We start from the raw sequence: 22,773 nt of genomic DNA, 5'->3' as shown, positions 1-22,773 counted from the left end.
ATGTACTATTTCCTGGAACTCCCTGGGTTTCTGGTATATTCTTAGGTCTACCACACCCACCGTGAGAAGCAGGCCTCTGAAGTCACTGATGAGCTGTGTTCTGAAACCCTGGGGGTCAGGAGATCTCTGTTCTCGAAGTCTGTTAGGAGGTTTTTACAGTAAATAATTTTTTTTTTTTTAAATAGTGAGAAAAGAGAGCTGGAAAGGGATGAAAACGCAGGCTTTTCTAGTGGAGGTGTTTAAAATATAATTGAAAGTGTAGTTTCTTCAAAGTGTGGGGGTCAAGTTTGGCATGAGTGATGACCACATTCATCCATGAGTAAGGTTTCACAGTCCCACGAGTACCTCACTCATTTCATTGTAGCCGGGGAGGGACATTGAGAACATCAACAGAACAGAGTGTCGTCAGTGGTGGCATCACAATGTCCGGTCATTCTGCTGTGAAGTTACTCCATGTGTCTAAATCAGAAAAGTCATCTTGACAAAGAGTGTGTGGATTGAGCCCAGTCATCCTGGAGTGTTTGTACTTGAATGTGTGAAGGCCAGGGGGCAACCTTAGGTGTCCTCTTAAGGTGCTGTCTACCCTGTTTTGGGGCAGGGTCTCTCACTGGCTTGGGATTTACCAAATAAGCTAGGCTAGCTGGCCAGCAAGCCTAAATATACTGTCCCCACCTCCCTGGTGCTGGATTGCCAGGGTGTCCTTTCATGTCCTCTGTTTTTATCTGGGCTATGATGGTTGAACTCCTGCTTGCAATGCAAGCATGTTCTCTCACACACGCCTACTGCATGTGTGTGGGTGCTGCACAGTGCCAGGGCATATGTGTAGAAGTCAAAGGACCATCTGCAGGAGCAGGTTCTCTATTTCTACCTTGCAGGTTCCAAGCACTTTTACCTGCTAAGCCACCTCACTACCCTTGAAGAATAATTTTAAGCGGTGTTGTATCCTGGGAGCCCCAGAGTTCCTCCAAGGCATCTTACTAAGAACACAGTGGTGACTGTCATCCTGATTTGTCTGAGTGGACATACACCTTGGGCCACAGAACCCCCCACACATGCTCTCGTTGAAATTTGACAGTAGAAATCAGTTCTCACAATCCTCGGATCTGACATTTAGAAAAACCAGCTTCTAAAAAATGCAAAGCATCCCGGTTCTTTAGCTTGGTAAGTGTATGTATATCAGACGGCAGCTTAGACTTATTTCTTACAGGTTTGACAGCTGTTGTCTTTGTCAATAAACTGGTGAAAAAAGTGCACAGCCCAAGAGGTCACAACTGAGCTGCTCTCTTGGAGAAATGTGGCAAAATCCCAGCCCCACACCGGCGGAGACATTCCGCGGTGTGACATCAGTGTGAATGGCTTCTGGTCTTTATTATCATCTGGCGAGGGTTGGAGAGATGCCAGAGAGGGAGAGAGGACTTGTTTCGATGTGCAAGCCTGATGACCCAGGTTCAAGCCTCAGAACCACACAGAGTTGTTGTCTAATTCTACACACAAACTGTGGCACTCACAGCCACCCAACGTCAAATACATACACACAAAATAGATTTTTCAAAAAGCAAATGAGCAGAAGAAAAATCTCCATATTCGATTTGACTGTCTTTGGAATTCTTCATTAAGGTTTTCATGAAATACAAACATAATTGTCTACATCCACCACAAAATACAATCAAGTAAGTGGTTAGCACACAAACATAATGATCTTTTTCATTTTTAAAAATATAAATAACAAAAATGTTCAGGGGGTTTACAGTTTTCTTAACATGTGTCTTTTTAAGGCTTTGTGTTGAAGACTGGTACTTGTGCCCTGGTATCAGGATGCACTGCCCACCAGCAAGGAAGGCCACTGTGAATACATTCCTGAGGGAGCCACACACTCAGGCCACCTCAGCCTGGTGCACATCAGACACCCTCCACCAGGTCACAGTGTCACTGACTTCCCTCCCACAGGGTGGGCAGGCTCCAGCAGCATACAAGCTTGTAGAAGACCAACCATGAAAGGCAAGAAAGATCCCTGGATAGTCTCTTCCTTTGACTCAGGAAGCCCCCAAAAACCCACAACTCAAATTGCAGTTTGTAGTGAAGTATCTTTCAGATTAAATGGTGTTGAGAATAGCATCTTTTGCTTGGGTCTCTCAGGAGAGGTTAAAGAGGAGAGGTCAATGTTGGGAAACTGCCACTGAATACAGAGCCCCCCCCAGGATTCACATGACTGGTGAGGGCTGGGGGCAGGGAGATGGCCCCTGCCTTGGGCCTGAAGTCTGAGGGAAGGGACTCCAGCAGACACCTGACCTGCTCCTGACCCAGCTTTATTTTGTCATCCAGCTTCCGCTGCTCAATGAGGAGTGTGGACTTCATTTTCACAAAGTGCTGGTAGTCCTGGAGCTGCTCGGCAGACAAGTAATTGGCCAGGATATCCAGCACCACGCGCTCCCTTCGGTCCAGGTTCTCCTTGAGCTCCCGTGCATCCTCATGCTGGCCGGCCAGAACCTTCCTTTTCTCGTTCAGAGAACTCTGTCAAGGGTAATGAACAGGTGAGTCAGCCTCTTACAGAATGGCAAACCACTGCTCTATTCAATGGTGTTAAGGATGTATGTATATAAGTTATTATTATTTATTATCCTTATGTTGAACACTGTGGTGGTTAAATGGCTGTGGTAAATTTAGGCCTACACTTACTGAGTTGTGCCTCCATCTACTGAGTCAAAAACTCTTCAGGGGGCCGGAAAGATGGCGCCCTGGTTCTGAGCACAGACTGTTCTTCCAGAGCATCTGAGTTGGGTTCCTCGCACCCACATGACAGTAACAATGGCCTCTAACTCCAGTGCCAGGACAGCTATGCCCTCTTCTGGCCACTTTAGGTAGTACACACGGGTACACATACATATAAAACAAAAATAATTAAGCTTAACATTTTTTTTTTTTTAAACCTCTGCAGGCAGGGCCCTGAAAGCCGTGTTTTTACAGGACCTCCCAGTGATCAAAACAAAAAACAAAAACAATAAAAAAAAACCAAAAAAGTGCCAAACAAGTATGCTGTGAGGACCTGCCAGAATGTTGTGCCTGATACAACAATGGGAACGCATTCCTCATCTTTAACAAAACCAATGCCTGCCGTCCCAGGTTTCCTCACACCCTCTAATCACGAACAAAACTGTTTATCGAGGGTGGTGATGTCGTACTTTAAGAGTTTCCTACACCAGCCCAGTGGTAAGCTGCCCACCTCTTCAGGGCTCGCGGGCTTCCTAGAAATCCTTTATATGTTCCTGCGTCTAACATGCAGACACACTGTAGATGCCACAGTAAGTACCTTTTAACAGTTTTGAATCGAATAGTTTTTAGACCTCTCCGGCCAAACTAAGTGAGAAAATATAAAATGGGACTTAATGATGAAGTGCAGTGATGTGAACATCTTCAGTACAAATTACTTAGGATTGCCACAGGCTCCTGTGACTCTGCCTCCAATCCCCCAGTCTGACTTGTCAGATCTTTTTGAGACAGAGTCTCACTGTATATCCTTGGCTGCCTGGAATGCCATGTAGACCAGGCTGGACTTTAGAAATCTGCCTGCCTCAGCCTCTCCAAGGGTGTGAGTGCCGCCGCCACCATGCCTAGCTAGCTCACAAGATTTCTATAGTAATGCCTGGAAACAGCAGAGCTAACAGGGGAATGTCATCAGTAGCCCCATTTCTGCACTTCTTTCCCGCAGTCAGTCTAAGGCTTGAACCAAACATGTCAGTCTGACTCACCATAAGAAGTCTGGGCCCACCGTCAGCACCAAAGGTTCACACACCTCTCCCTCGTGGCTCCAATCAAACCCTGCAGATCTGAAGCCTATGGACATTTGACCCCTACCCACTACAGCCATGGCACACGAGATCCTGGATTTGGTGCTGATTGGGTCACTTGTCCCCTTTCTACTGACACTTGTAGTTCCTTAGAGAGGCCAAGGCACTGTCCCTCTAAGTGGTGAAGGGGTGAGTCATGCCAGCATACCTGCCCATGGCCTGGGCCCACCACACAATTACCAGAGAGCTCATTTCTGCCTCTGCTCCCAGCGGTTCTGTGGTCCTTCTCTCCCTTAAATGTCTAACGTGCTCTTATCTCTATGAGGAAGTGAGGAAGGAGAGAGCCACCTGGGTCCTGTGCATCTGCTTTTCTGAGTGTCCCTCAGCCCTAAGTGTCCACACTGAGTCTTGCCTAGAAGATGCTCTCTCCACAGCAGCTGTGTGGGAGAAGCGACTGTGTCTGACGGCCCCCTCTGGACAGAGAGCTCAGACCTGCTCCATCACATACCCTTTCTTCTTTACTGGCGTCATCCCCAAGGCCACGGAGCACATTCTCCACTCGAGCGAGGCGTCCAGACAGGGAAAGCAGCAGGCTGACCACCTTGTCCAAGTCCCCTATGAACATCTTGTATTTGTCAAACTCGTTGGGTTTGCAGTGCTCACTGATCAGAGCCTCCACCTCTTCGCCCAGGGCATTGTTCAATTTGATGTCCATGAGCAGACTTCCCTTTGCTTCCTGGAGGGTCTCCAGTTTGTGGGTGAGGCTTCCAATGAGCTCAACCTAGAACGAGAGGAGACACGCATAGCAAAGAAGAAACACAGCTCTGCTGTAAGATGACGGCCCGACTCCTCCTGGCCCCAGATTGCCTTCAAGGCTCAGCTAAAAGCTCCTCAGCTCTGAGGACTGATGACTCAAATCACAACAGCTTTTTCTTGCCTTTCCCTGAATGTCTACAGCTGACATTCTTTGAGCCTATTCAGTGTTCACCAGCCCACACCTGATTACACCCTGACTAGTCATCTTCCCCACTGTGTGACGGTGCATATAGTTCTGCCTTTCCAACTGGTTTGTTATCTTCTTAAGGTCCTTTCATTCTTACTGGGCACAATACCACGAGCAAGGAGGAAGGAGCAGGGTAAACATCCTCTTCTACAAACAGCAGCCATGGACCTGGAGTGAAGGGACTTGCCCACAGTAGGGCGCCAAGCTGTATAGCTGGCCTTCCCACAGTTACTCTGAGCTACAGGCCTGTCTCATTTAGTCACATACAGCAGCTGAGGGTGAAACTTGGGGAGGCACCCACCTCAGGCCCATGCACCATCAGACGGGCTCTCCTCACGTCTCCTCCGAAAGCCAGCCAGCTTTGCCTCTTAACTAAATCCAGACCTGCTGACCATATGTGATTTAAGTCCCTAATTACAAATTTCTGGACTTACAAAAGGAGGCTACACAAACATATCCTGTGTATTTTGTTGTTGCTTACCACAACCTCTAGGGGTCCTGCTTTACAGCCCAGGTTTGCTTGGAAGACACTATGTAGACAACTCTGGCTGGAAACTTACAGCAATTCTCCTGCCTCTGCCCTTTGGGTGCTGGGGCTATAGGCATGCAGCACCATGGGCAGCCTTGGGGATGGGGAGGACTGGGGATGGGGAAGGAAATGAGTCTGAAACTTCTGCCACTGTTTTGCTCACATCAGGAACACACTCACAGGGAGATGATCTGTATAACCTGTGCCCTGGAAGCCAGACGTCACGGTGTTAGCAGGTTCACACACTGTAATGTCTACACTCTGGCTTAGCAGTAACATCCTGCTGTCCATTTGGTTTCCCTGTCCCCATTGCATGCTGCCCTTCTAGGGGAAAAGCTGTGCAGTGTCTAAGCTTTCCACTCCTTGGGCTAACAGGACCGGGAGGGAATATTACTTAAGGTTACCATGCTCTCTGTTACCCCACCCCAAAGCAGCCTTCACTGGCAGCCATCACTGTGGGAGAGAGCAGCAGTCTTCTCTATGCAGTTGCCTACTTGTGCAGAGCTCAGGTGAGTTTGTGCCTATGAGGAGACAAGTGGCCACCACCAGGTGGTCCAGTGCTTCCCTGTCTATCACTGCATGACAGTGGCAGTCTTTTAAGCTTGTAGGTATAGCTGCCAGGCTGGGCCCTCTAAACATTAGCAGACAGTACTATACTCAGCCAGGCATGTTGGCAAACTCCTGTAGTCCTGTCATTTGGAGGAAGAAGGAAATGACAGCTGTGAGTTCAAGTCCTGGAACATATATAGTTCCAGGTGAATTGTGGCTACACAGCAAGACCTTTGCTCAGTAAAACCCAGGTTGGCCAAGATGGCCCAGCAGGTAGGGATGCTTATATAATAAGCCGTACTAATACCTCAGACCCTCTTTCTTCAGCTTGCTGGCTCTCAGGCCCTGAGCTACGCAGTGTTGGCAGGAGGACTGGGAGGTACGGAGCTTTGTGTACCGCATATGGCACTCTGGGGTCAGGGTCTCTGTCCAGACGCAGCTGTGGTCTTCCAAGGCCTGGACACTGGGAAGAGCTGCATGTACACAGCACACTCCGTACGTTATGGTAAGGTGGTGCACGGACCACTGAGCAGGCACCCCAGCCAGCCCGGCCTCACCGTTATCTATGCAGACAGAATGTAGGCTTTGGTTCACCCAGTGAGTAACTATGGAGAGCTGGGTCTGAGCAACTGACGCCAGCTGTGCTTCTAAAATTTCTTTGCCAGGAAGACCTTTTTAAAAGAACAACAAAATCATCTTAACTTGAACAGAATTCACTTAGGGCAGGAGAAGGGAAGAATATTAAAAAAATATATATCATTTATACATGTACCTGTAACACGTGTATATAGATGCCTTTGAAACCAGAACAGAGTCAGATCCCCTAGAACTGGAGTGACAGACAGTTGTGAGCCACTCAATAAGGCTGCAGGGAACTGAACCTGCAAAAGCATCAAATGCTCTTTACTGCAGCCATCTCCTCTGCCCCACGGAAGCTACTTCACCTGTGAGCCACAGACATTTACCCACTTAGTGTCTCAGATAAGCTGCCGACTCAGGCTGTGTGAGGCGCTATTTATATGGTATATGGCTTCTTCTCAACAGTTCAACATGCCCTCCTCCTACCACACCATCTGCACAGGAAACATCTTGCCAGGTCTCCTCCCTCATCACCAGAGAAGCACAGCCAGTTGGGAGACTGTCAGGTGCTCACTTCCCGTGCCATCAACAAGAAGACAGCACCACCTTCCTAAAGTCAGCATGTCTTCCTGACCTCATGCTCTGTGCCAGACAACTGACAACTCAGTCAGTCCTGACAGCCAACAAACAACACAGGTGTTGCCTGGCTTCACTGATAGGCACAGTGAGGGTGCAAACAAGCCCCAGCCTCTACAGTAAAGGGCAGAGCATTTTCCTCCCATCCCACCACCCCACTCCAGCCACAGCGGCCAGAGGGACTTTTCTGAAACGCCAATCTGCCTGACTTCTGCCAAGCCCCAGCCGATGATCTCTGGTGTGGGCTGCGATGTCACAACAGCCACAGCTTCCCTCTTTTGTGTGTTATAATTGAACCCCTGGGGTCGGAGCGCTCCGAGACTGAGAAGTGTGCATAGCAACAACCCAAAGGGCTGACTTTTGTGCTTTTCATACCTTGACCACCTCAGGGCAAACTGAGAAAACCTCAGCTGCAGAGCAGAGGAGGCTTGGCTGAGCTGGTACAGGAACCCATGCTCTCTCCTCTCCCATCTCTGTCTCCAATGTGGCTCCACACAGCGATGGTACAGATACCCCAGAAACCTTCCTGGGATCTAAGTAAGGAATCCTAGGTCTTCAGTGTGAGGGAATCCACACTCAATTTTCCTTCTCTTCACTAAGGAACTGCATAGGCTGCTATGAGTGAGAACCTGTCTATCCAGCTACAGGACTAAGAAGAGCAATCTCTGGGAGCCAGACTGTGCAAAACCCCTGAAGAGGAGGGAGCTGGGCCAGAAGAGGCTTGCAGCTCTGAGGGTAGGGGTGTGGGAGTGACAAAGTACAACAAAGGCTCTGAGAACTGCGGAGCATCAGAAATGGTGCCCAAGTTCCAAACTGAAGCCTGAGGGGCACAGTGAGGACGGTCACAGAACCTCACAAAGGCTCCCAAACTGGAATGGGTGCTGGAACCACTATCCAAAGGTGAGATAGAACTTACAGCCTGGGCCACAGTGATGAGGCCTGCCTCAATCAACATTCTACAGGGGTCTGTACCAGGATGCAGGGGCTCACAGCACAGAATACAATATACAGTTACTCAGGCATAAAGGACCAGAAAAGGCAATGCACAGATGCTACACTGGAGGTAATTCTGACCTTAGGATCAAAAGAAGATTCAAGCACAAAGAAAGTAAAAAATGGAGATTTTGGACTTAAAACTATGATAATCTGAAGCAACAACAAAACCACTGGCAGGACTCAACTAAGAGGGGATCAGAGGTCAGACAGACACAAACTAAGTCGTGTGAGAACTGGATGGAAACAGCTGCGACTCTCTAACATTGAATCGTACCACCCCTAAGAGAGAAACGCCCCTATCTATCCACAGCCTCCAGAAGCTCCGTGATGACAGGCATGAGGTGAACAGAAGCAGGCAGCCACCATGGGGGAAGATCACATTTACATGCTTGGAAATTGTTTCTAAGCAGTAACAGAAAACAACGTGTCTGTATACATGACAAAAGATGGCCAGCCGAGATGTCATATCCAGTGAGGGCATCTTTCAGGATGAGAATGTTTTAGAGGGTCGAAACCACATCACTGCAGATCTTTCTCAGGATTAGAGGAGACAAGGCCAGAGAGGAACCTGGAGGTTGCAAGCCGAGGAGCCAGAGCTGCCTCACAGGGCCACAGCCGTTCTCAAGAGCAACAGAGAATAGTTTTAAACTGCCCTTCACTTCACTACAAACCATGCCAATGTGGGAACTGGTAGAATTTTGTACTGAAACAAAACAGGGTCCCAGCAAAGCCCCACAGCCCACACACAAACCAGAACTCACTAGGGCTATTCCATTTCCTCAGAGGATGTAAATTAAGCATCTAAATTAAAATTAAAATCTTAATTCTGTAAATTAAGCATCTAAAATAAAATGAGGTGCTGAAAAGGTGGCTCAGTGGTTAAGAGCACTTAATGCTCTTGCAAGGGATCCAGGTTCAACCATTTGCAACTTCAGTACCAGAGGATCTGATACTCTACTGACCTCAATGGGCACCAGGGATGTATGTGGTATGTGTGTGTATACACACAGGCAAATCACCTATGCACATAAGATAATAATCTCTTAAAAAATGAGGACAAGAAAATGTAATGTGTACTTTGCCTCTTTGTTACTGTAATGCAGAGATGTCTATATGCAGTCAAAAGACAACGGAAAACACTCAGTGAAAGATGGGGTGGCATGTATATAGCTCCTTCTCTGTGGCACAGCAGAGCCCTCTGATTCCCAAGCACAAACCCCACAAAATAAGCACGGTCAGCAACGCTGACAGGGATGTACTAGGAGGTGTTCGACACGGCAGGAAACCGACTGAGAAGCCTTTGGTTGGAAGATGTTTTCTATAGTGGCTGTTGCGGCTTGGCGCTCATAATCTTCTAACAAGATGCCTCTCAAAGCTTTCCCTGTTTCTGGTGTGTGTGTGCCTACGTCCTGTGGCATCATCCAACACACGAGGAAGAAGGCCTGGGGAAAACATGTACAGTAACTAGAAACATCAATGCCAGCAGCGCATGCTCCACTGAAGCAAGCCGCACATGTCCTTATGCAGAGGGCATGGCTGGGATCTACGGAGGGCTAGAGGTAAAGTGGGAGGACGCTCTGCCCCGCAGGCACAGCCCGGCCACTTTAACATGTTTGACATTTAAAAGTTCTGTGAGAGTACCAGATGCTAAGGGTTACATTTCAGCCCTGTGCTTTAAAGCTCTTCTCTGAAGCACTGCAGGAGCTGGGGGTGTATAAGACCAGCCCTACCTTTTCGTAGATGTGTCTGGACGGCCGCTGCTTTCCCTGGACAAAATCTGAAATCTCTAGGTTTGCTCTTGACATAAGCTACCACCAGCTGCCGAGCACAGCATCAGACCCCTGGGGTCCAGTCCCAGTTGTGACTCCTCTAATAACCCAACCTCTCCAAGTTTCCCTGCATCGTTTGCAGATGAGAGTTACGTGGCTTTCCCGCTGTCTGAAAATGCTCAGTGCCATACTCCCACTCCCCAGACCCCAGGGGCTGGTGACAAGGGCCTCCACTACCTCTGGGGGAGGCAGAGCAAGCGTCCCCACTCTACCTTTTTCTCATTGACGTCCTCCTGCTCCTCCTCCTCCCCCTGCAGCTCCTCCGGCATGTCTTTGATCTTGTTCAGCAGCTCTGCCTTGGCAGCTGAGACACTGTAGTAAGCAGGGCAGTTGACCAGCACACCCACCGCCTCCTTGTGGTCACTCCTGAAACACACAGCACCAGCTCAGAGTGGCTCTTCACCACTGCAGAAGTTCTGTTTAATTCCCCCCAGAAAACTGATGCACAATTTTCCGAGAGTGATTATGTGCTGGGCTTCAGTGCTGGAGAAGGGGTCAAGAATTTAAAACCAGCCAAGACTACTCCATCTTGAGAAATTTAAACAAAGAAAGGTGGAGGGATAAATAAAGTTTCAGAAAGAGAAATCTACCTGCTGATTATGCAGTGGGGGTGGGAGGCTCAGGGCTGCCCTAGAAAATCCAGAAACTAAAATCATGGAAGTAAGTTCTCTTGGAAAGAGATTTTTAACTATTTAACAATATGTACTATTTAACTCTGACCCTGTGATTTTCACTAAGAACCAGGCATCCAGCATCTTCACTCGTCTCCTTTAAGCCGCGTATCTGTGTGTAAGCCAGGCCTTTGGGTTCATGGCTCCAGCTCCTATCACTTGCCCCAACTAGGCTGCTTGGAAGTCTAATGGAGCCTCACAATGCTATTCACCACAACAGGACTGCACTTACATTCACCAGAAGGTGGAGCATGTAGTCTTTCTGAAACCCTCAGGAAGGTGCAGGACCATTTCACCACCAAATTTATGAGGGGATACAAATTTCTCAAAGATAATGCTCTTCTAAGGACACTCTGTGAAACTACCTTGTGGTATCCAGTGATGCTTGCTACAGTGAGACTCTGGAGAAAGAAAACACTGCACCTAAGATAGCTTGGACTCCCCAAATCTGGAACTGAAGAGACAAGCAAGGACACAGAGAGGCTGTGAGCCAGATGTACTCTGAGAATATAGACCACAAATCACAGAAATCTATGCACAAAGCTCTTTCTCCCTTCCACCCAAATAAAACAGTGTTTCTGCTACTGATTCAGTTATAATCAGCTGGAGTTTCTAAATGGCAAACCCGTATTTGGGTGACATGTTCTGTTTGTATTTCATCTGGAAGTTACTGCTGAGTCTCAGTCTGTCAATATTATCACTAAAAATTTAAAAAGGAAGTAAAACCCACTCTACATCTTTCTCCTGATAGTCCTTTAACCAAGTATGTAAGAAACTCTCAGAATAACTCAAGAAATCCACTCAATAGGAAACACAACTGCTCACAGTTCTCCCACTATGGTTGGACCCTGGGGCAGTGTCCAAGACCAGCAGAGGGGCTGGGAGTGTCCCCGGCATATTGGCATATCCAGGAGAGCGTTTCCCACTGAGACTTGCTCAGGGTTTGAGCAAATGTTCACCTCAATGCCTAAAAGTGAATGTCCTATACAGTAAACACGTATTTCTCCAGGCCCCTCCCCTCTCATAGACTTTGTCCCTGTAGACACTTGCATCTTCTCAGCACTAAGCCTAAGGGAGTCCCCGAAAGTGACCTATGACAGGCCTGACAACTGTGTGCTTGCTGAGTTAAGAGCCACCGGACAACTGCTGTGAGCTTCCACTCACACCAGGGTCTGCTGCGGTGGACCAAGGCATTTGTTAATACATCTCCATGTTTCTGAGGTGGCTGGCTGTTGAGATGAGCTGCAATAATGTGTACGTAAGGATGTATGACACACAGAAAGAACTGCTCTCATTCTTGCTGTTGGACATTTGTCCCACCTCCTGCACCTCAGACTCACTGCCCTGAGGTTGGGGTGGAATGTCGTTCTTTATCAGTGGCCTGTGGGAGGGATGCAACAGATCCTGAACTATCGTCACTCCACAGCAGGAGTTGGATTGAAAGGCTCTTTGGGGTGGACTTCAGGGACTTACGTCTTGGCTTCACATCCACCATGCCTGGCGGGGACGTCTAAGGCTCTCCTCTTTGCACCACTGTCCTTCAGCACATTGGTGTCTCTGGGGAACAAACCCTCCATTAGGTCCATTGTTGTCTTCATTCTGGAGTCTGGATCCAAAATGTCTGCCAGAGACTTGTCTTGGTGGACAATTTCCTTGGCCAGAGCCTCTGTTCGGATATCTTCTGAGGTCTTCTGGGGTTCAGCATGAATTTTCTTTCCTATATCCTGAGTTCTGTCAGCAGGTTCATGAATGAGGTTTTGGGCCTGGCTGGGACAGGGCTGCGTGCCAGGAGAACTGTTGAGCTGAGACTGGGCACTCACACTGGAAGGAGTGTTGGCCAGAGTTGTTATCTGACTGCCTTCAGAATGGACTGCACCAGGCATGTGCACTTCCCTTGTGACTGTCACCCTGGGAAGTTGGCAGGAACTGCTAAGGGAGGAAAAGGAGAGCAGTGAGGGGAGTCTATGAAGCTGAGCAGGAGGACACAGGAGATGGGAGGGACACACTTCCTCAGGGCTACAGTTTCCCAGAGCAGAAGTGGCTGGTGTGAAGAGACACATCTGCAGTACTGTCCCACAACCACCAGGTTCTAAAGGGCCTTCTCCTGAGACCAGGGTTGGTCCCTAGATACATTCACTAGGAATTCAGTTTAGTCAAATTGCTATTGGGCCCCAGAACTTTCTGGGAGGCACAGACAGGCAGGGGGTAGTGACCTCTGGGATATCCAGGAGATGATACCTCTCAGAGGTTATTCTGTTTTTTGAGACAGAGTATCTCCACATAGCCCTGTCATGGAACTCACAGAGATCCACCTGCCTCTTCCTCCTGAGTGCTGAGATTAAAGACATGTACCACCATGCCTGACCCTATAGAGTTTTGCAATTTATTTTATGTGTGTGTGTATATATATTTGGGGCAACATTGTACCATAGTTTGCATGTGAAAGTCAGAGGACATGTTCTCCTCTTCTACCATAGGGGTTCTGGGGAATAAACTCTGGTCATCAGGCTTGGCGGCAAGATGTCTTACCAACTGAACCATTTTACTGGCTCCCCAAAAGAGAATTCTGTTATGAGCACTCACTAGTCTCAGAAACTGTGTTAGGAAATGCTTGTTGCATATCAGCCTGGCTTAACATCACTGGCTGTTAACTCTATTCTGGCATGAAGTGTCTGTAGACAGAAGGTGACCACCACAACTCAGCTTCTTCGAGAGGCTTCCTCCAGGCTGTGTGTGTTCTGACTTCAGTGTTTTCTCCAATGTGTGTTCTGTATGTTTGTTTTAAATGTAGGAGTGTTCTGTCTGCTTGTCTATTCTGTCTGCTTGTACATCTACATGCCAGAAGAGGGATTCAGATCCATTTTATAGATGGTCATAAGCCATAATGTGGTTGCTGGGATTTGAACTCAGGACCTCTGGAAGAGCAGTCAATGCTCTTAACCACTGAGCCATCTCTCCAGCTCCCCTTCTCCCATCATATTCTATTTCTTATTTCTTTAACTGATCCAAAAATAAGTCAGACAAGAGGAACTGGGTCTTGGCTCTTTAAACCATCCTCTCTCTATACACAATAAATGCTAGCCCCACAAGGGGTCATGAGCTGAACTTGTATAAAGAATGTGTTCTCAGGACCTCCTGTAAGCAAGAGGGATGCCTTGAGACCCTGTAAACACTGGAGAGTGAAGGGTGACCACTTCCCCTCACCAAAGGCTCCCCCGGCTGTGGCTGCTCTCTCACCTGCTGCCAGGTTCCTCGTATGCTTCCCCATCCAGCAGTACCTCACACATGGCTTGGGGAGGAGGTGGAGGAAAGTCATCTGAGCCATTCACTAGAGGTTCCTGGATCACTGGAGGAGGTGGCGGTGGGGATGGGGGAAGAGCTTCAAATGTGGGGCTTGAAATAACCTTGGGGTGCAAGTCCTTCATGAACACTTCATCGTCATAGTCTCCTCGGGGTGGTGGGGAAGCTTGTAGGGCAGACTCCGAGATTCGGAGAGAGATCCTTCCTGGAGTGTCTGGGTCAGAAGTGCTACAGGAACTTGGAAGACTTGGCTGGTGTTTATAGTGCTTCAGGTCCTCAGCAAGGCCATCCTCTCTCACTATATGGGCCCATTTCACCCACGGTGGAGGGGGTCGCTGAGGCAGGGATCCCCTCTTCCACATCCCTTCCTCCAGCCCATGTGCTGGGCTGTCGAGCTCGTGTCTTCTTGGGCCGGGAGGCTGGGTCACTGCAGAAGCAGGAGGTGGGAGAGGCTGTTGCCCAGTAAGCTGATCGATGGCAAGCTGTGACCAGTAACTGGAGGGAACAGGTGATGGCAGAGGGGAGGTGACCGGGGCCACGGAGTGGCCGTGCATTCCTGCTGAAGGTGGCCTAGGGCAAGGTGCCCTAAGTTGCTTCAGATGATCTGGGACTCCAGAAGATTCAGTAGGAGCTGAGGAACCTGTAGTGGCTTTGCAGCCTGAGCCATTCCAGCAAGTGTTGGAATGGTGCGGGGGCAATGCCAGCTCCTTTTGGCCTCTGTCTGAGCAGCTGACAGACCTGGAATGGGGCATAGACATGTGGGTCAGAGGTCCACAGAAAGGAGAAACAGTAAGCATCAGAGACACAGGCAAGCATCATCTGGCTAAGTACTCTTCCTGAACCACGTTAAACTAAGTACCGGGCAGGCAGAGTCCTTTTACAAACCATCCTTCACATCCACTGCCATGCACACATGTAAATGGCTTCTGAGGACAGGCTGTAGGACGTGAAGAAAAACAATTTCTTTCTTTACTCCTTTTTGGACATTGAGGAGCAGCTCCAGGGTCTGAGGGGGAGCATTTCTGTGGCTGCTGGGTGGGAAGGTTTGGTGATAGCATTTCCTTTTCTCTAAGTCTCTTTGTGGACAATTGAACAAAAAGGAGAGAGCTGTCTCCTAAGGAGCTAACTCAGTTACTGCTGCAGGAGACTGTCAATGATCAGAATGGGAGTGGGGGGTTGGGAGTGTCTACAGCACTGCTAGGCTGGGCCTGAGATGCAATAGTTAACGTGAGGATTAAAACGACAATCTCTAGCAAATCCCGCTGTCTGTGAGTCAGAATCTGCAGCCAGCCTGGGATGGAACTGTGACTTTCCTACATCCCACAGCTGTCCACCACAAAGCCATTAGACCATTAAGTGCCAGGCAAAGGGGACACAGCCTATGGAGGGAGACTGCATTCAGCCATGTGCATGCTCTTATTTTTGTTGGATACAGATGGTTGAGTAAAGGGCCCCTTTCAGAGCTTCCCAATCTAAGATGTAGGACTCCAACCCCATCACAGACTCCTCCACTGAGTTGGTTTCTCCACCAGGGACATCCATGAGCTATTATTCTGCACTCATAGTGGATCCAGAGGCAAACCCTCTCAGAATGCTTTTCACTTCTGTCATCCCTTGCACCTGGCAGAAAGTACCCTGCCAGCTTATGTCTGATCAAACAACGGTGCCAGCCACTCTCCGGATTAGAGGATGGGAACGATTTTACACTTCTTAGCTGGATGTGGTACATACACCTGTGATTCCAGACTGTGAAGGCTGAGGCGGGATTAAAACTTCCAGGCAAGCTTGGTCTCTGTAGCAAATCCCTAGACTTTAGGGTGAGAATCTTCCTCAAAACGAACAAATAAAACCAACCGACCGAACAAACAATACTTAGCATCCTCTGGGGGCCAACTAGGATCTGACATTTCACGATTAACAACGTGCCTGCGATCACTTCTCACATGTGTGCCTAGAGGCTTGTAAAGGGTAAGATAAAACCCATAAGGAGTCAGTCTTATATATTTAGATGCTTTTGGTTTGTTTGATCTTAGTTCATTATGCTAACATTAAATCCCTTTCAAAGCAGGATTTAAGCTTAAATGCTTCATTTGGTTGAGCTTCATAGTGACTGTTTTTCAAAAACAATCTTGTTGAAGTCCTTTTATCATGGTGTGCTGATCCCAGTATCCCAGGAATCCTGATATTCAAGAACTTCCTTTTTCTTTTTAAGGATTTACGTCATTTTCACTTTTTAGCATAATACATTTTGAATTATGTGTGTGTATGTATATATGTATGTGTGTGTGTGTGTCTGCGTCTGAGTAGGAATATGTGCATGAATGTGGGTGCCTGAGGCTGAGGTGGAGCACCTCCGGGAGCTGGAGTTACAAGCAATTCTGAGCTGCCCAGTGTGTTCTCTGAAAGAGGAGCCACACTGCACCCTCATCAGCCCTGTCAATAAGTAAAATCTGGGAACAACCTTCTCACATTTGAAAAAAACTTTAAATTTATGATAAAACCCTTTACGTAAAACTTTATCTTCAGCATCTGGTAGTGGTGGTAGGGTCGGGGGAGAGTAACGATAGGGCACTGGTCCCTAACCCAGACTGCCCTCTAACTTGGGAAGCCCCTAACCCAGACTGCCCTCTAACTTGGGAGGCGAAGGTAAAGGGCTCTGGGAGCACTGCAAGCAGACACCACTACACATGGCACCTTACGTGGTCAAAGTGTTTCTATGGGGCGGGTGTAGTTCTGTCACAGCCATAGCCTAGTGTATGCAGAAAGGCGGCTTTGCTCCCCAGCACAAGAGGGGGACAGTTCTTGTAAATCAAACCTCTAGAACATTTTACATATTGCGAAAGTAAAGCCTACATATCCACTCAAAAACTCTATTTCTCCCCCTCTACCTTCTGTTTCTGAGAATTTGACCAAATGCCTCACATGAGTGGATGCAGACAGTGTGACCCTTTTCATCCCACTTAATTTAGTTAATATCTGCAAGGTTGATATTTGGTGGGATTTCTTCTCTTTCCGTGGTGTTCGCTGGTTTTGTTTACATAGTCATTCTCTGATGGAGACTGGAGTCCTTGACTGTTTCTGGCCTGTCAACAGTGAATGGCATTGCTATAAGCATCGCATGCTAGCCTTTCTCAGACTCGGCTCTCAGTTCTCTGGGACGTGTCCTGAGGAGTGTTTCTGTTGGGTCACCTGCGAGCTCAGCCTTTAATTCTGTTTTCCAATTTACTGTCTCACAGTGAGTGCACCCTTGACAACACTTGGTTTTTCCCTATTACCACATATGCATACATACCTAGATGCAGGGCTAGCCAAACAACGTGGATCCTTCACAAGACCAAAGCCACTGTCTTCCCTCAGGAGCACATCCTTGAAATACAGGAAAAGGGCAACATTAAGTAGGTGTTTAAGTTTACCAGTTCTGTGCAGGCAGGAAGGAGGGACAGCTGTGTACTGGAGACCTACTGTGGTCACGCACTGTGGCAGCACTCTTACAAAGCCCCAGGAAGTATGCGGCTAAAACCACCGCATAGGTGAGGACTCAGGCCCACAGCAGAAGTGGGAGCAGTATCCGAACTGCAGTATCAGTTTCTGCAGGTATCTCCCCTCACAAGGGTGTTTATCAAATAAGAGAAGTCCAGTAAGTTCAGTCACTGCAATAACTAAGTATGGTGATAATGACACAAAGTCAATAGGCCAAACATTTGAAAGGACAGCGGGAGGCAGCAGGGAGAATGAACCACAACAGAAAAAGTTATAATTCTGCAGCCTTTCATGTGTTCTGAGCGGAACATAGACTGTGCTGAAGCTACAGTAGACTCTCCCAAGTCTCTCCTTTATGTGGTGTCAGTAACTCAGGGGGCCTTTCAGGGTAGCTTTTGTTTGTTTTCACTATGGGCCAACACTGGAATCCTGAAAGGGTTAAAATTATAACACTGACGGTATAAAATCTGTCCACGTGATCTGGTCATGATGAAGAGGGCTGTTGCTACGAATGATGACGTAATCAGTTCGGCATTATTTACAGTAGTAGGACACAGGTGAGAAGTGAACATTCATATACACTCTGAAGCTACTTTTAGTAACTTACTCACTATTTATTCTTTCTAATGGGATAAATGCTTTCTCACGTCCTTATTCATGTTTCTGTGTGTACTGGCTGATTTTGTGTCAACTTGACACAAGCTGGAGTTATCACAGAGAAAGGAGCCTCAGCTGAGGAAATGCCTCCATGAGATCCAGCTTTAAGGTATTTTCTCAACTAGTGATCAAGGGGGAGGGTCCAGACCATTGTGGGTGGTGCCATCCCTGGGCTGGTAGACCTGGGTTCTATAAGAAATCAGGCTGAGCAAGCCAGGAAAACAAGCCAGTAAGTGACATCCCTCCATGGCCTCTGCATCAGCTCCTGCTTCCTGACCTGTTTGAGTTCCAATCCTGACTTCCTCTGGTGATGAACAGCGATATGGAAGTGTAAGCTGAATAAACCCTTTCCTCCCCAACTTGCTTCTTGGCCATGATGTTTGTGCAGGAATAGAAATCCTAAGACACTGTGGAATGAGATTCTGTCTGTGTGGTAGAAACTAACAAGCAATCAGGACTCGAATGTTGACAGCTGACCAAGTGCTTAGTTGGGCCTGGAGTTCAGGTTCCTAGAACCCACACAAGTGCTGGTGGTCATGGATGGTGACCCTCCTGAAACTGTCACTCAGAGCCACAGAAAGGAGAAGCAGCAAATGCCCGATGTTAATAATTTCACCGTGCCTTAGGTATGTGCCACACACTGCTAAGCTTCCTGAATGGAATATTAACCACCTGCCATTTGTATTGAACCTTCATGCATCCATGCACAGGAGTACGTGCATGATCAAGTATATGGCTGCAGCCCAGAAATGTTGCAGTTTCTTAACATACCGACAAATAAACAGAGAAAATAGGATTCAAGCCAGGATGCTTCAAAGCCCAACATCTTTCTGGGGAATCTCAATGGGTTAAATACCCTGGTTTGAACATGTGAAGAAGAACTCCACACACCAACCCCGATTCTCACAACAGAAGATCCTGATTTGATGACCCCATAGTCCTTCAAGTCTTGCCTCACCACCCTCCCGTTGACACAAATGGGCCAGGTTTTGCCAATAGTTAACTGGAACAGCCTAGGAGACATCTGAGCCCCTGGTATAGTAAAGTTCAAATATATCCTTTGTAGTTCGGTGTGTGAATGAAGCTAGCCTTCTGCATTCGTGTGATTTGGCCCTAAAAATGATATTTATGTGGATACGCACTTAAAAGGGCATGGAAGTTAAACACAGTAATCAGCTACTGAGAGAATTTCCAAGTTTCCTGCTAATCAAGATATCCCTTCCTCATTCACCACCCTCACCCCCAAAGTAACGGCCAGGCTTTGCACATGTCAGGCAAGTTCTTAACCATACATATCCTCAAACATCACTGGACACAAGGAAAATGTCTTCTCAAGGAGGGTATTCTTCTGTGTGTCTTCGCAGTCAAAGAGTACCTGACTATCAGGGCTACAAAGAAAAGAACAGCGGTTGTAGGAGAAATACCAGTCACAGATATAAACTAACTTAGTAAACATCTGTGGAGTGACACTATTTAGAGGTGTGGCCTTGTTGGAGGAAGTGTGTCATTGAGAGACTTTAAGATCCTCATCCTAGCTGCCTGGAAGCCAGTGTTCTGCTAGCAGCCTTCAGATGAAGATGTAGAACTCTCAGCTCCTCCTGCGCCATGCCTGCCAGGATGCTGCCCTGTCCCTGCCTTGATGATAATGGACTGAACCTCTGAACCTGAAGCCAGCTCCAGTTAAATGTTGTCCTTTATAAGACCTGCCTTGGTCCTGATGTCTGTTCACAGCAGTGAGACCCTAAGACAGAATCTAACAAATTTTTGATATTTATTTCAGAACTGAGTTAAAGAGGTAAGTGGATCTTTGTGAGTTCAACTCCACAAGGGCAAACAATCTGACCCAAACACTAGTTCTCAGCCTATTCACACCGTAACCTGAAGTAGTTGAATCTGGACTCTCTTTGAGGGGCTCCAAGTTTAATAGCCCTGTGACCAACAGAACACAATGGCTGCAGTAGTTATGGACAGTAGCCAGCAGCACCTACTGAAATGAGTACAGGGCCCACGGTGGGAGGGGGGGCTATCTAAGTATCAGTAATAACAGATAGGAACTAAAATAAAATCCATTTACCGCCTGATATTTCCAGACACAAGACATTTAAGTCTCACCACATTCTCCCCATGCCTGCCTCTGTCTTTCAAGGAAACAGCATGGTTTGATGATTTAAGACTTGAGCTGGGGGGAGGAGGGGGTGCAGGAGAGATGGATCAGTGGTTAGAGCACTGGCTGCTCTACCAGAGGTCCTGAGTTATGTTCCTAGCAACCACATGGTGACTCACAACCATCTGTGATGGGATCTGATGCCCTCTTCTGGTGTGTCTGAGGACAGCCGCAGTGTACTCACATACATGAAATAAATAAATAAATCTTTTTTAAAAAGACTCTCAAACATTATGCTCGACTACTCCAGGCAGGCTTTGTACCCTGTCTAGGTACCAGTCACCCCTCTGTGATATCACAGCATGAACCTCACTGCACAGCCTAAACTAGTGACTGGCACACAGTAGCAGATTCATTAGTGTGGGCTACTTGTAATTTCACCTTTCACAGAAAGTCAGTGCTGCCAGCTGCACTTAGGTGTGAATGGTGCTACCAACAGCTTACCAGCTGTACCCATAGAATCAAGCGTACAGTGTCCAACATTTCCGTGTGAGGCACTGATCCTCGGCAACTTACCAAGTGCCATATCACCTCACAGTGAATGTGAAGGGCCCTGGCAAACCTCAGAATTAAGCTATCTAGAGTTTTGTTTTGTTTAAAAAAAAGGTTCTTTTGTATTTAAGATTTATCTTATTTTTATTGTTTGAATGTTTTATCTGCACGTATGTCTGTGCACCATGAGTGCCTGGTGTCTGCAGAGGCCAGAAGGGTTACAGCGGTTGTGAGCTACCGTGTAGGTGCTGGGACCTGAAGCTCCATCCTCTGCAAGAGCAGCTTGTGCTCTCAGCCACCCAGCCACCTCTCCAGACCCTAGACATTCAACCTATGGAATGAAGACATGGAAGATTCTATCTCAGCAGCAGAAACATCTGGGTGCTTTTTGAAGCGTTGCGGGAGCCCAGCACTTTATGATGCTCATGTTTGTCAAGGTCTCTCTGAAGGTGAATGGAAGTTAAGAGTCTAATGAGCGCTGGGGCTTCAACCCTACCTAACATTCCTTGGTTCTGCAACATACTCTTTAAATGAATCAGACACGGTGGGGGAGGGGAAATGGGTGCTGTGTGTTGCAGACAGAGAGGAACTGCCCCGCCCAGCCCTGGAGCAGCTCCAGGCTGTTAGTAGCTCAACACCGTAGCCCTATGCTGTTATTATGTCAGGCCCCCAAATTACCCACTGTCATAAGTGATTCTCAGGACGACTTTTCTTGGGGAGAACACCTGACTGACAACATTTTAGGAAAGATGTTCACAGAGCAATTCACTCTCTACAGTGCCAGAAATAAACTCAAAATTTTGGTTTTAACTCCAATAGTCTGTACAAGGTTACTTACCTTGCTTGAGTTCACTAAAGCTAGGAGAAAAATTCTTTATTAACTAAACCTTTACAAAAAACCTTAGATAACAGGAGAATTCTTTAAACTTTCAATTCCAAGAAATAAAAATGTAAATTTATAGTTCTAATAATAATAAATATAACAAACTTTGATCTTATAAGGCAAGTATTTATACAGGAGGGATAATTTTGTGGTTCCCCCCACACATACCCCTTTCCCCCACTGTTTTTCTACTACTAAGCTATTACACCCCGAGGCCCCAAGTTTTGTTTTAATCACAAATAAGGTAAAAGATGAAGAGTATGCATGAAGTTAATCCACAGGCATCTCTCTGGTCAGGCAGGGTCTAGCTGCTGGGTACAGGAGGCAGCTCAAGAATGTCTCTTAGTGTTGGTGTGAAGCTGAGTATTTCCTGACTATTCCTGCCTTGGCCTCAGAGTTCCTGATTAAATATCAATTCAGTTATGTTTCTAAAATCGGTTTCTCAAAAAATATACAAAGTACTTAATTAGGATTTGGAGAAATCTCACTCCTTCTCCAAAACAAAACGAAAAGTCTGCTTGAAGTCTATTTCCCAAGTGACCAGTTTATGAAATATTTAGGAGAAAGCAGAGCATTTCATCATCCAACCAATTCCCCAAGACAGAATAATGACATTTAACAGGAGATTTGGTTTTTGCCTATGCTTTTCTATCTTTTTTTTTTTCTTTTGAGACAGGGTCTCTCTACATAGCCCTGGCTATGCTGAGACTCACAGAGATCCACCTGCTTCCTAAGTGCTGGGATTAGAAGCCTGTAAATCCTGCTCCCTTTTTATATTATCTTTACAATACAAGAAGAGAAGAAATTTCCTGGAGTTCTATGTAGCGAAGTACTGCTGTACAAAGTAGTTGAGAAATCTCGTTCCTGCAGATATTAAGTGATCCACAGGGAAGAAAACAGTACTGCAGGCTTTACCTCTGGTGGGAGTTACAGTTCGGAGAGAATATTCCTAGACATTTCTGAAAAGAAACTGCCTGGGGGAATACGTAATATTCTCAGAGGGATGGGTATGACTGGGTATGTGTTTGCACACCTTTCGACACACTGGGAGATAGCGCGCGCGCACGCGCGCGCGCACACACACACACACCTAAAGTATCAAAGCCAGACCTGGTGGCAAAGGTTTATTTCAACCAGTTGTAATTCTGAGAACAAGGACTGAAAAGTTCAAGGCTAGCCTAAACAGCTTAGTGAGACCCTATCTCAAAAGAAAAAGAAAA

At 47.2% G+C, this 22,773-nt stretch overlaps 1 protein-coding gene across 2 annotated transcripts in view; it reads right to left on the bottom strand.

Moving 5' to 3' along the window:
- Positions 1 to 1,691: 1,691 nt before the first annotated feature.
- SHROOM3 (shroom family member 3) overlaps positions 1,692 to 22,773 on the bottom strand; it is a gene marked incomplete at its 5' end in the record, with an annotated part of 275,996 nt that continues 254,914 nt past the window's right edge. The window contains 6 exons of one of the 2 annotated variants that reach the window (XM_080932154.1): positions 1,692 to 2,511; positions 4,294 to 4,566; positions 10,119 to 10,272; positions 12,051 to 12,503; positions 13,815 to 14,615; positions 17,170 to 17,243. In XM_080932154.1, coding sequence (XP_080788280.1) covers positions 2,143 to 2,511; positions 4,294 to 4,566; positions 10,119 to 10,272; positions 12,051 to 12,503; positions 13,815 to 14,615; positions 17,170 to 17,243 — 2,124 coding nt within the window. In that variant the 3' untranslated portion in view covers positions 1,692 to 2,142. Of the gene's footprint in view, positions 2,512 to 4,293; positions 4,567 to 10,118; positions 10,273 to 12,050; positions 12,507 to 13,814; positions 14,616 to 17,169; positions 17,244 to 22,773 lie in introns of both variants that reach the window. The other variant, XM_080932155.1, reaches the window with a different exon arrangement.

The sequence above is a fragment of the Micromys minutus genome, assembly GCF_963924665.1.
Source record: "Micromys minutus genome assembly, chromosome: 1".
Taxonomy (NCBI): domain Eukaryota; kingdom Metazoa; phylum Chordata; class Mammalia; order Rodentia; family Muridae; genus Micromys; species Micromys minutus.
The sequence above is the reverse complement of the archived record's forward strand: the minus strand, read 5'-3'. Positions and strand labels throughout refer to the sequence as shown.